The sequence below is a fragment of the Alternaria incomplexa genome, assembly GCF_024043165.1.
Source record: "Alternaria incomplexa strain BMP 0042 chromosome Unknown scaffold_1, whole genome shotgun sequence".
Taxonomy (NCBI): Eukaryota; Fungi; Ascomycota; class Dothideomycetes; order Pleosporales; family Pleosporaceae; genus Alternaria; species Alternaria incomplexa.
In genome coordinates this window covers 4,165,473-4,179,129 of record NW_026249850.1, presented here as the reverse complement: position 1 = coordinate 4,179,129, position 13,657 = coordinate 4,165,473, and the positions used below count along the sequence as shown (strand labels likewise).

The 13,657-nt window shown below is 53.7% G+C and overlaps 2 protein-coding genes across 2 annotated transcripts; one reads left to right on the top strand and one right to left on the bottom strand.

The window, feature by feature from the left end:
• Positions 1–4,264: 4,264 nt before the first annotated feature.
• J4E90_001446 (uncharacterized protein) lies at positions 4,265–5,359 on the top strand (the record flags this gene model as incomplete). The annotated part of the gene is made up of 1 exon (XM_051431034.1): positions 4,265–5,359. The coding sequence occupies one exon, from the start codon at positions 4,265–4,267 to the stop codon at positions 5,357–5,359; it is 1,095 nt and encodes a 364-aa protein (XP_051296521.1).
• Positions 5,360–8,434: 3,075 nt separating this feature from the next.
• J4E90_001445 (uncharacterized protein) lies at positions 8,435–12,115 on the bottom strand (the record flags this gene model as incomplete). Its single annotated transcript, XM_051431033.1, has 1 exon — positions 8,435–12,115. The coding sequence occupies one exon, from the start codon at positions 12,113–12,115 to the stop codon at positions 8,435–8,437; it is 3,681 nt and encodes a 1,226-aa protein (XP_051296520.1).
• Between the last annotated feature and the right edge of the window lie 1,542 nt (positions 12,116–13,657).

The following is a 13,657-nucleotide window of genomic DNA, read 5'->3' as shown; positions in this document are numbered from 1 at the left end:
ACAGAAAAGTTGGCGGCCACGCGGCCACGCGGCCACGCGGCTGAGCGACAGTGACAGCTCCATTCTACAAACCTACCACAATGAACCTACTTTGGTTGCCATGACTGCGTACGTGCTCGTGATCAGTATCGATCGAGAATCGGAGATCTAATAACAAGAAGAAGAAACTCCCTTGTTGGCACGACGTTGGCTTTTAGGTCGAACAACGTGGAACCGCCAAGACGCATCGGTCCGCTATTGACCATGGCTCGTAGCCCAGGCTCGTTGATACGCTCGCAAGTTTCGACGGCTTCTACAGCGGGCCTGATAATTTGGAAGTCGACGAGCCCTCTGCATAAGATTGGATTCGCTTTCGGATTGACTGACTGTCAAATTGAAATGCGCATGAAGATCAACTGATCACACTAGCAAGCTAAGATCTCAACGAAAAACCATCACGACCTAGAGTTGTCTAGGAATCTATACATCTATGATAAAAGAGAGGAGAAATCGTCACCGTTCGACCTTCTGCTGCTCTAGTGGTGCGACCTTCTGGACATCAGGCCTCTCCAGACACCGCCCACCTATCCGAAATGCACCGTTGCAAAACCGAACCACGGCTTCCTCCAACAAGAAACAATGAGCTATCGCATGTGATGTAGATCGCGAACGCGCGATACGATAAGAGATCAGGCCTCCCCAACTGCTGCGGACCGGTCGTTCGACCAAGCTTCCCTTCTAGCGAAGCGATATATGCAGTACCATACGAGAAAGGTCAGACCGGTCGCAGGTAAAGCGATCATAAGATATAGCCTAAGACCTTGCATTTGCAAATCTTGTTCACCATCTTGGAACCTGAGGATATCGGTGCTCATGAAGGTCTAAGTGGTATTAGCTGGGTGCGTGTCTAATGCATGATATCGATTACTTACGGCGATGAAGGTTGCTGGAAGAAAAAATAGGGTCACAGTGGTAATCACTCTCATGGACACGGTCTCTTGCTTCGTCTTCATGGCAAGGTCTTGCATTTTGTCGGTCATTACCTCCATCCGAGCCGCGGACTCTCGAGATTCTTTCGCGTAGAATTCGCTAGCTTTGGAACTTCGATGCTGCAATATACCACTCAGCTGTAGTATAGTATTAACATACGTCCCCTTGAATCCACACAATATGGGTACTTACTAAGGTCTTCCTATTAGCCAGGAGGTGTAACAGCGTCTCAGTTCGTGACCGTAACATGTGCATATCTTTCTCAACTCCGACTATGCCTTTGCTGAACCGATGTAGGCTTGCTCTGCATTCATCCTTCAATTCTTGAGGAAACTCGGCATGCTCTGCAACTTCACCGTAATGCAGTCTCAATTGCTCAAGAACTTCGGTGTTCAGCTTCAATACAAGCATGGCTTCTTGTGCTTTCTCTTCGATATGCTGTATGGCTCGTAGATTATTGAAGGTGAACGTGTCCGACTTCTTGTCTAATCTGCCATCGGATGAGGTGGATGGAAGCCCTGGTGATGTCATTGCTTCGGGGGATGCTATCAGCGTCTTTTCATCGCCGGAACTTTCACGGCTGTTGACGGCACTGAATTGCGTCGGCCTTGCCATTAGTCCGTGGAGTTTATCTACCGCCGATTTCCATCGTTTCTTCTCGGGAAGAGCGCCTTTTCTTGGCGAAGAAGCCCAAAAGCTGCAAGGTTGATTGCTGTTACCTGTTGGTGTTGATTCATACATCTGTGGACTTTCTTGCAGTGTGTTTGATCGGGTCCAGGTGTGTGCTGTCAGAAGTGGACGCAATGTATTAGCTCGCGACAAGTTGAACGGTCCTACGCTGAAACGTGGACTCTGAATCTTCGGTAGCGTAGGCGATGGGAGCGGTGAAGGCTGTCTCTCTACCTCATACGCCAGTAGTCCTTGTGCCAAATCAGACAACTGATCTTCGAGATCGTTAATGTACCATCGCCAGTTCTCTCCGGACCAATTGCATAGCAAAAGATGTGTTTCTAATGATGCCGCAAACGCATCGGTCCGAGACGTGAGAGGATTGCCGCTCTGTGTCGATCTCTGAGATGCTTCAGTCACGCGCTTCATGATTTCTTTGTTTCCCTTGGCGACGATCCAGAGCATTCTGCCACTTTCTACATCGAAGGTGTGATATACAGCACACTGGCGGACAGACCAAGGTAACTTTGACTGACTTCTCGTTGATTCCACGGACCTCAGATTGTAACAGAAACGAAGGTCTCTTCCTGAGCGGTCCAAGCTGGGTATCGGGCAAGCCTTGTCGTAGGACGCTAAGCGGCATTCTTCTCTCAGTCCACTGAAATAGAAATCTTGTGCTTCTTCCCTCAGTCCAAAGGGAAAGACGAAATCCAGGAAAGATGGAGTAACCTGATAGACCGTGCATAAGAAGCTGAACATATCGTGCGTGATCTTCAAAGGTGCTCGCGCATGGCCAGCCGTCAGAAATCTGTCATTATCAGCAAAGTCTCTAGAAAAGGTAAATGCTCACTTACATGAAGCGGCATCTCGGATCGACAGCCTCTGGCGTCAGTGACTGTCTACAGCTAAGTATAAGCTCCAGTTCTCGTTGGTTTTTGACGCATGCTGAGCTGAAGCCTTTTGTGTCGTCAGTACGTTGAAATTTGGCTAGAAATACAACGCTTACCATTGTCTAGTTGCCGGTAATCGAGAAAATCCACAGCCACTTTCTCGTCTTGAAAGAGAAACTCGGCTTGCGATTGTAGACGAGCAAAGTATCCGGCCATACTGTGGCTGAGGGCACATCGCTGGGTGAGGTTTTGAGGATACCTGCGAAACTCATTGCATGATGAAACGAATTGATCCATTGCAATTGCATTGATTCAGCAAAGAAGACTGGAAAAGCCTTCACTGGGAAGATTGGGCAGATTGAGCTATATAGCAGCACTCCAAATGACCGCAGCACGAGTTCCTAGTCCGGTGTTGCCCTAGGACATTGCCACGAAATCCTGCCTAGCCCCGCAGCAGAGCAGCGTGCAGCCAGCCCCCACGAGATCGCTACCAACAATATTCGTCAATCGTCTTCCCACCTTCGACCCCTAAGCGTTCTTCTCTCGTGCTTACTCAAAGTCAGCCTTCGTATCAATACTGATCAAATCAAAGGGTTTATACCGCCTCCAATCTCCTCGGGATTCGGAACTTGTACGTATCGTTGATAACCTGCATACTATGCTCAGCACACATCAATACGACCTTCAAGATTTCCTACTTCGATGTGGAAGTCACGCGAACCGTGCAACTCTCTCAGGTATTTCTCCAAATCTGCCTGGTCCAGACGGTAGACCGGAAAGGTGTCCTCGACATAAGACATTGCGTAGGAGGTATACGATGGGCGAATGAGAGTACTGAGACGGTTGATGCTCGGGTAACTGGATAGAAAGATGATACCGGTGAGAACTGTGGCATTCCTGAGGTACACTGTAGGGACCTATGTCCTTCGCGCATTCGCCATGGACAGATATAAATCAGGCTGGTCTGCCCCAGTACGTGAGGCTCTGCTTCACCGAATTCATCGCCAGTCCTCCAAACTCATGATGCGAGGCTGCCGGTATCGTTGGGATCGAGTCGACGAATGGCTGAGCTAGGCGTAATTGCTTTACATTCCGCCATGCATGCACCTGCGACGTGGGAGTAGGAGATGACATGTAGTAAGCTTCCAGTGGTCAAACCTGCAGAACCGGTGAACTGCGATAAGTGCGCCTCGCAGCCTTCATTGCCTAGTGCGCGAGCCTCATTGGCGAGGCTCAATGCGAGCAGCACAAGGGCGGGGACGAACGCCATTGTGACCTCAGCAGATGTCGGGGCAGGCTCTGACATACATGTGAATATATGCATCAGCGGCACATTTCCCCGTTCAGTCGTGTCTGGGACGCATCACATACAAGGTCTGCTAAGGTTCACTGCCTCGACTTCGCCTTCCAAATCGTGGGGGTCCGGACTGGACTGCCCATGGTATAAGAAGGGTGGATCCAGCACATCGACTAAAATCTCATAAACGTCTGGACAGAACGAGATATCAGTATATCGGAATGTTGTCGCGGCAAGGGGATGGACGCAGTCATCTGCATCTGCGGAGTAAGTCCGCTGTGTTACGGGTATGACGGAGCTATGTACCTACGTACCCCGCTAAGAGTCACTGCCCCACCAAAATTTTGATACTGTCCAAACTTTGGCCCGTGAACTGCGCACATATTCTCAGCTTCCAACAATATAACAATCCTTAATTCTTCCCAATAAGGAGGGCATAATGTCGAAACCAAAAGACCTGCGCAGTCTCATCGACCTCACCAAAACCACACAAGCACTTCTCACACACTACCAGTCTTCTCTTGCGCCCACCAAAGATGCCGCTCCTACGTCCGAAACGGAGATAGCAGATCCTCTCGATGTTATCAGAGCCTCGACTAAGCTCCTCAAATCGCATACGACGACACTCTCACTCCTCCTCATCAACCCGCCCCTCACACCCTCGGCGATAATAGCGAAAATCGGCGATGTGACCTCAGGTCCACTGAACAGCATGGTGACTGCAGCGTCATACATACCACGAGAGGGTCAGAAGGGCGACATCGGGGACATAATGCGCACCGAAGTCAAGGCGCAGGTCCGGAGGCTACTGGGAACATGGGGGGAAGTTCTCGCGATGATCTTGAAGATGGCAGAGAAAAGACAAAGCGCGAAAGGCAAAGACACAGGCCCCACCGAAAGCGAGAAGCAAGAAGTCTTGTCCTCGACTGGTGTACTATGGGACGTATGCGACGCGCTGCTGAAGCTATGCGAAGATGGCGTGGTAGGACTAGTAGTCAAGAAGGCGCAAGAATACCGCGCAGTCCTACTAGACGCGATCGAGGAGCTGAAAGAATGGGGCGAAGACGTGGATGACGAGGATGACGAAGCAGAAGACAGCGACGACGAAGACGAAATTTTCGGCGCATCGAACAAGATTGGCAAGGACAACAAGGATCTGAAGGAGCTACTGGATACCAGTGTCAAGAAGCTGAAGATGATTGGTATGCTGTACCAAGCGCTCATAAAGAGGAGGTTGAAGACGTATCCTGCATCGTCTACGCTCGAACCGGCCGCCGCGACGAACAGTGCGACCTCGCCGCCTTGCAAAAAGTTAGATGCGCTTATGAATACCCTCAAGACGATACCTGAGACGGTCGACGACATCGCGGGCGCGTTCTACGATCTCGACGAAGACGAAGCGAAAGAAATTTTGGATAAATGCTGTGGTGAGGCAAACAGCGCAATCGAGCTAGTCAGGCAAAGCTGGGCTGGAGAAGACGATGAGTTCACAGCATGGTCTGGCAAATGGGCGAGCGCACTCCAAACTGCGTGAACAAGGGAAAAAAGCCCGAGACCATTTCAACATCACGAACCATTTGCGCACGGCATCAAGAATTCAGCTATGAAGATGAACGATACGGTATCAATTGCGATATACAAGCGATTGTCGCATTACAAATTCCTAATCAACCAACGCGCCCTTCGTATCAACCCTCCAAGTATTCGACATCTACAATCCGAAAACAGCAGCCATACCCATGGCAACAACACCGTAGCTAGCAAGCTTGCCAGCAGCAGCGTTCTCAGTCTGCTCAGCAACACCGGAGCTGGTGGGCGACATGGAGCCGCTCATAGTGGGGGATCCGCTCATCATGCTGGACATCATTGAGCCGGTCATGGAAGCGCCAGATGAGGGAACGGCAGTGGGGATGTCGGAGAGGGTTACACCGGCGGCGGCGCAGAGGGAGGAGACAGCGGGTGCGAGGCCTAGTGGTCGCGTTAGACATGGACGTAGATGATAGGTGTGTAGGGTATGCAAAACGTACTGGAGATCTCATTCTGCTCGCATCGCTCTGGTGCGCAAGTGAGGAGCGAGTTCTCAATGGCAGAGCGGCCGCTGGTGCACTGGCAGTTTGTGTCTGTGACACCGCAGTTGGAGCTGGGGAGGGCAGCGACGAAGCAGGGGATCTGTTGGTAGTTGTGTTAGTTAATGATGCTAGATGCGATGTGCCCATATCGCGATCGCGATCGTCTTGTGGAGATGTGGGCTCCGAAGTCCGATCCGATCGACGATAGGGGAGGAAGGGCAACATACAGCGCACTGGGGGATACCGCTCAAATCCTGAGCACCAACGAAAGCGAGCGAAGCCGCGACGGCAAGGACGGTAGCCTGGAAACGCATCTTGATTATATGGTATAATATGTATTGACGATAGTATGTCGGTGTATGAAAGATGGACTGGAGTGAGATGGAATGTCGAAGTGAGATGGAACAGGGTTGAGCGAGAAAAACGATGGGACGGAGAGGGGGTCTATGTACTGAATAAGATTCTAGCAACCAATACCTTGGTCCAAGCCTGCTCCCTAACGCAGCAATAGACTCGTGGAGATTAACATTGGAGTTACCCGGTGATCGTCCCCAGGGATTGCCGCGGTCTGTCGCAGAGCCTTGGTATGCAGTTGACTATCTTCCCCAGTACCCCTCCCTGGGCGCTGTTGGTTTCCTGGATCTACTGCGCCGTCAATCGCACCTACGCATTCTAGAGGGGTGTATCTCGTCGAGTTACGGGCGACGGATGCGCAGCGAGAGCTTCGCATAGGTGTGTAATGTGCCTCGGAAGGAGGGTTAGGTTGCAGTTAGAGTTTGGGATGGCGCCGAACTTGCGGTCCTTTAGCGTTGGCTAAGCGGCGTGCTGGCACAGCTGTGGAGATGGATGGTGGCAGCCGCCTTGCTTTTGTTTGCTCTGCGCAATGCGACGGTGCGATTTCTTGTCGCCGGCCCAATCAGGCGGCCTGCGGAGCTGTGTCAGGGCTGTTTTGGCAGGCCCTGCGCCTTGCAATCCAGACCTTTTTCTCTTGCTTGTGTAGGGATGTTGTACCCGATAGAACACCACAACGGCTTTTGCTGACTTCTCCTCTTTTTCCTCTCTCATATCACGCTTGCTGACAGCCTTGTTAAATTGCTTTTCTGTTTGCACAGCGAACGCTTTGGGGGACATGCGTTCTTCGTGCGGCACCGGATACCGACCCTGCGTTAGACGAAAGTATGTCCCCTTGGCGTGCGGATGGGGAAGATGCCGTCGACGGTTCCAATGGCACGGTGGCGTAGTGCACCGCTACTGTAGACTGGACTTTGGACGTGGAGCTTCCATGATCGAACGCTTAGTCTTTTGGAGTAACATCTTGCGCTCCGCTACTTAAGATTGTATGTACATCATTGAATGTCGACAAGATTGTACGGAATTTGATGCCACTATACCGCTACCAAGAGCGCCGGGTTGTGTTGCTGACGTCCTGGTTCCGACAAAGGAAGGCGACGCGTGAAAATGGGTCGCAAGATGCAGGTACGCGATAAGCGGCATGTAGGCCTTAGATCACTGTCTCCACCGACATCCCTTTTCTCCTTCCACAGCACTTCGATCGTTCCGTCAATAGAACTTTCGCTCACAATCCCATTGTTATCTTTCACCCTCTTCTGAGTATCGACGATCGATAAAGCCTCGTCTCGAGCCGAGAGTTCGTAGTTTATCTTCCATCACGACGATCCCAGATTCTCGAATCAGCGCACGGCCCTCCTCGCGGCATCTGAAACACAGGGCTCGTGAGTCGCTCGCCTATGCACATGGGCAATGTCGTCTCATATTCCTTTTGCTTGGTGACGAAATCATGCTTTTCTGCATGTTGCATGTGAAGGTGTCAACGCCGTTGACGCTGCATGCATTCGGCAGTGATGAAACCGGAAACGCGGCACGGTACATAATCAGTCCAAACAACGTGCGCGGGGGTTTCAGACATATTGCGACCGTTGTCCAACGTCCAACAGTCGCCGCTGGCTGCTGAGGTCTAACAGTGATGATGCGATTGGTTTCGAATCAGTGCTGGCGGAGTGAACTCTGTGCATAGGATCTGTTGTATGAGGCAATTGATTGTATTCAACACCACGAATTGGTTGACGCGAGTCTGGCAGCACGAGCTGACCCGTGAGCCTATGAAAAGGCTGTAGTGACTAGCAGTACATGAAGACTCCGATAAACATGCAATCCTCCCGAACCTGACTCTTACTGAATGTACTCAAACTTGTGAGATGCTATCGCCAACCTCCAGAAACACCGTGTCCAGCCCGGTGAAGGTTGTAATCTAGCCAGAACCCTATCGTTGATCGTAAAATGAGATCTTTGCAAAGAGAAGTCGCAGTCGCAGAACGGGGAGGTATATTGCTAAGCCGGAAGCCGAAAGAGATTAAGGAAAGAAAAGGCCGTGATCGCAGACACGGCGATCCGTGGACCGAAAGTAGACATACAGAAAAGAAAAGAGATTTCCAAATGTGCCAAAGATTGAAAAAGGATCGCTTTTGATCACGAATGTTGAGGTGCTGACAGAGCAACAGCTAGTATAGCTGAGGTGCCGTTTAGAACATGCCACCCTCCATGGGCTGTTGACCGTTGGTAGCACGTGGAGGTGAACCATTGCGTCCGGTAAAGCCGTTTTGAGGCATTGCTGGCGAGGGTCCCATTTGGCTTTGTGCGTCACCGCGCAGGCTCCTGCCTTCACTGGACGCCTTTCGCAGTCTGCCCTTTGGTTGCTGCGATTGGTTCATCACTGCGTCGGACGAGTTGGTGCGGAGTGGCTCAGCGTAAGGAGCTCGAGGTCCATCCATTCCATGCTGGACAGCAGGATCATAAGGTGATGGTCCCGTTGGGCTTTGGCTTTGGCTTTCACCGCGGCCAAACCCGAAACGTCGCCTCATAGGGTTGATTGGCGGAACAGGGGGAGCGCTGTTTTCCATGCCATTCTTCAGAGAAGCACCAGCTGGAAGATTGATGGTGTCAATCGAAGACGTTGTGGAAAGGAACACCGGCTCCGAGATCTCCGACTTCGCGATGGACTTCTTTCGTAGCACTCCAGTCTTGGTCAACGGCTGCACGGTACTTGGGTTGAACGCGGCAGCGTTGGGTGTAGTGGGGTTTGAGACAGGAGGGGTGTGATTGGCGGAGAACGGAGGCACTGGAGATGTTGGGTGCGAGAAGCCATTGCCGTTGGCACTGCTGAAGCCACCTGGTGAAGGCCGGGGCGAAATAGGGATTCCTGGGGAGAATTTTCCCCCAGGAGGCAGACGGGTGTTCTGACCCGGTCCAGCGTTAGTTTGAATAGGGTGCAGATGCTTCGACTCGAAGTAGTTCGCCGCGGCAGTCTTGCTGTTGCTGCGCGATCGCATGCGACCTTGGGAATCCAGCGATGGTCTCTCAGAAGGAAGTGGAGGCGTGGGGTGAGCAGAGTATCCAGGCATTGATGGCATTGTGTTCGCGGGATACGCGCCGCGGGTGCCATCAGCCATAGCCTGGTCCAAGTCATCGCGGTATTGATCATGGCGACTCCGGGAACGGCCTGACGATGTGCCAGAGCTCGAGCGCTCTCGCGTGGAGCTTCTGGTCGATGCCTGTGGAGATCTACCCGATGGACGACCAGTGCGGCTGCTCTCGGTTGCTGATCGTTGGCGATTCTCATGCTCCCGCTGTGCGTCTTGTTCACTTTGCTGCAATACCCGAGACTGCTTTGGTCGCAGCGCTGGCATATCACCCTGAAGACCTACGAGCGACGTGCTGCTGACATTCGCTGAACTTCCTCCAAGAGCAAGCTTCCTTACTGACTTGTTAGAAACATCAACTGTAGCAAAGGATTCACGGCTCGACTTTGCACGGAGCATGTTCAAAGCTGTCTTCAATCCGTTGGATGGGCCCGCGGGTGCTGGTGCTGGACTTGTTGACCGGCCTTCAGCCTTAGCACGGAGATTTTCCTGTATTAAGCGCTGCCTGTGAGCGAGGTCTCGTTGGAAAGCTTCGTGGTCGGCCTCTGTCTCGTTGCTCGCAACACGTTCATGGGCCCTTCGCGGAGTAAGATCCCAGGGAGCTGCAGGGTTTGGTTCGGTTGCGCTCATGATCAGTGGTGTCGTGTTTTGTCCGTTGGCCTGCTCGTCAGAGTTCATCTTGACGAGTTCATCGCGGTAGGGATTGTCAATGTCGTCCAGATCCCATGGGTTGGAGTGGCTGTATGTTGAGGGAGCTGGGGTAGCCGATTCCGACCCCGGTTGGCGGCGCTGGAAGCCAGACCCTTGTGTATGAATGGCGAGCCCCATAGGTGGGCTCATCATTGGAGGGCCTGGCTCACCATAGTTGGAAGAAACATTGCTGACGTTGCGAAGATGCTGCCTAATCATTCCACTAAGTCCGCTGCTCTCAGGACCCAATGTTGGTGAGTCAACCTCAGTACCGTCCACCTTCACTGTCTCGTCGGGACGTGGAGACGCCTCTTGGGTAAGAGCAGGGCTGTACGAAGAAGGGCCATTCTGAGAGGCTTCTTCCTCTGATGTTGTCCGCGAGCGGAATGCGGGATGCTCGAACATTGAAGGTGCGGGTCCGGTTGCTACGGGGAGATTGTCAAATCGACGAGTGGGCTCTGCCGGACGCGTGGTGGGCGGCCTGGGAGCTTCATCTTCTGCTTCGCTGGAATCTGGGGAACTGAAGAAGGTGGCTTTGTTGCAATTGTCTGGAGACGCTGCTGGTTGGCGTGGAATGGCTGGGAGGCGCTGGGTCGGTGGCGAGGTCGGTGTACCTGGACCTGCGGTTCTCATCTGACTGGCAGCAGCTTGGAACCTGGAGAAGGCAGAGGGTGCTTGAGCTGGTTCAGCAGTTGATTCAGAGCTTGACCGTTCGTTTGCGTCACTTTCAGCTCGCTTACGCCTTTGCTGTTCTGCACGCTCTCTCAAAGTGGGCTTACGAGGCGGGGACCTCTCGGCCTTTTGAGGGGGTGTTGAGCGCCCTTCGCGGTCCTGCTGCATATGGCGCAAGCGCTCTGCATACTGCTCCTCGCTGAACGCCGCCTTGGGTTTGTTGAAAGCACCCATGGCGGTCGCTTTGCCCCGATCGTTGGGCTGAAGTGCAGCATTGAGGGTATGAGCTTCTTCACTGTCACTGATGACGGGACTTGTCAGTGCAGGCGACTGCGGGCGGGCGAGGACGGGGCTCGACGCGCCGGAGGAGTTGTTCCTGCTTATGCCGGGGTATCCAAGCGCGTTTGGACTGTCTGAGCGGAAGGCGGGTGGTCCCCGAGCGAACCGGTCATTCAGGTTGGTGGCAGAACGTGCCTGAGATATGGGAATAGGTGGCGTTGATCGTCCGGTTGGCGCACGTGCGCGTTGTATGGAGTTGAGACGGTTCATAGCTGAGGACTGTTGCTCTTGGATTTGCTGGTCCAGCCCTTGGTCGTAAAGTCTCCGTTTCGTTGTGGACCGGCCTAGATCTGGGGATGTCATCGGGGCACCTGCTGGGGGAAACGCCGGCGAGGAGGCTGATACAGAGTTGGTGCCCTGTGACGCTATCGAAGTCGCGGCTGTAGATGTGCGGGTGTTCAATGTGCCTGAGTTGGTGGATGACGAAGTCTCCCTCTTACGGCTGAGCTCAGTAGGGCTGGACGGCTCAGAGTTCTGGCCGTCTTCATAATCCGACTGCTGCCTCAGCCTGTCCTTCTCCTCTTGTCTGAGCCGTTGGTATGCTGACATATTAACGTCGTCGTCGTAGAGTGTCCGTCCGGTGCCCTTCGCGTTTGTATTAGAGATCATGTAGATCTTTTGTCGTCCACCGAACAAGACGTTGCCCTCGCCGGGTCTAGCTCTGCTCATAACGCTACCAGAGCCGTCGTCATCTCTACTGCTGTCGAAGGAATTGGTCCGTTCGCTTGCGAAGGGCGGTCGGATGGAGCCATTGAGCGAAGAGACTTCAGCTATATCGGAAAGACCTCCTGGAACGAAGCCGAACTCGTGGAGCCGCGATTGGCGTTTCGGTTGTAGTACACTGTCGTCGCTGGCCTTGCCAATCTTGGAGTCTGGGTCGTCCTGCTCTCTCAACATGCTGAAGCGGGTGGACAGGCCAGGCATGATTAGACTTGTCCGGAAGTCATCTGCTTTGGGCAGTGCGAAGTTGAGATCGAATTCTGGTTTGGGCTCTTCCTGACCCTTCTTGCCCTTCTTCGTCTTCTTTGGGGCGGCGGCCGCGTCCTCGGCGCCATCCTTCTTCCTGTTCAACCAGCGGTTCATGATGGTCTGGCAGTTATTAGCAAACGTATAAGTACGCCGCATTGCATCCGGAGTGGGCGAGAGGCAATGGGAGGGCGCCTTGGCAATGGGGATGGGGAGGAGTGTAGTCTTACTGGCGAAAGTGATTAGACTGGATTATAGCGACGACTGTGCGCTGACCAATCTCGACTGGAGCGTCGCTGGGGTGAGCGGGCAGGCGCACTCGAGCAAGGAGTGGGGAAGGTGAGAGCAAGGCGACTCGGGGTGGGAGGAAAGAGCAAACGCGAACATGTAGCGGGGCCAAAAACAATAATGGGGCGGTCACGGGCGGTGTTTTTCGAAAGTGTGTCCTAGGCACAGTGGAAAGTAATGTCGGCAAGAGGCGAAGGAGGGAGCGAGCTGGAGGTGAAAAGGAAGGCGTGCAGCGATTGCAGGCGGGATCGGGCGCGCTCGACTCTGGATGGCTCGGTTGGCGGCAAAAAGTACAAAACAATAGATTATGGCAAAGGTTAAGGAGCGTGTGTAGCTGGCAGCAAACAGGTGAAGGAGTGAATGCACGCGCGCTGCGGAGTGCTGGCGTGGTGGTAGAAAAGAATGCAGAGAGCAGATCTCCCGACCGAAAAGAGGCTTCGAGGAGCGGGTCGACGTGGGTATGCACTCTTTGGGCCTCTGGGGGAGTGACAAGCACTCGCACATGGGACAAGGATCAATTTCCACTAGCCTCATTTCCGCGTCGCGCATGGGCGTCGCGGTGCAGGGAGCAGAGAAGCCATAGAGCGCGGGCCAATATCCGCTCGATAGGCTGACTGAGGTCGGACGGCCAGTTGCAGTATTGCGCCGCTGAGCCCAAACCCGCGCCGTCCCAGGGGATGCGGGCGACTGGCAGCGCGACAGAGTCGACGACGATGCGTCGACGCGATCCAACGGCATTTGCTAGCGCCCTCTGCTGCCTCGCCGCTGCCTCGCAGCTCGTCAGACGTGCTCCTTCCGCGTCACACGTCGCTCCTGCCTCGTCACTCGCGTCGCAGAGTCATGCCTTCCTTTTGCAATAACAAACTTTGCCTCCCCCCACAGTCTGAAAACAACGACGCACGACCTTATGATAGCCCTTGGCCCGCCCTTTGCAGCTGCCGCAACGACAAAAAGTATCATGAACACTGCGAGGGACATCGCGCTCCGCTAGCACCCCGCCCAATCAGCGCCCTGCCCTGAGCGGTACCTTGCAGGCGTCGGGAGGGGCTGGTCCATCCCTGCATCCTCGATATCACCGCGCCCGCGACTTGCTTTTCTCGTCGCGCCACGACGCATCGTCAGCTTTGCCTCTCCGCCCGTCAGCGCTGCAGCGTCGACTCCGTCTTCTGCCCAATCACTTACCTCACACATGGGTAGCCAAAGTATGCGGGGAGACGATCCAGAAGTACCAAACGCCCATCGCGTACCTGAAGCCGCTAACCTCGGGACGTACAGTGAAGCGAGCGAATCACCCAGCTCCCTAGTCATGGTCCCGGTGGCCTTTCGCTGTGTTCCCCTGGCCTAACCGCCTGGCGCTGTCATACCTCCCCT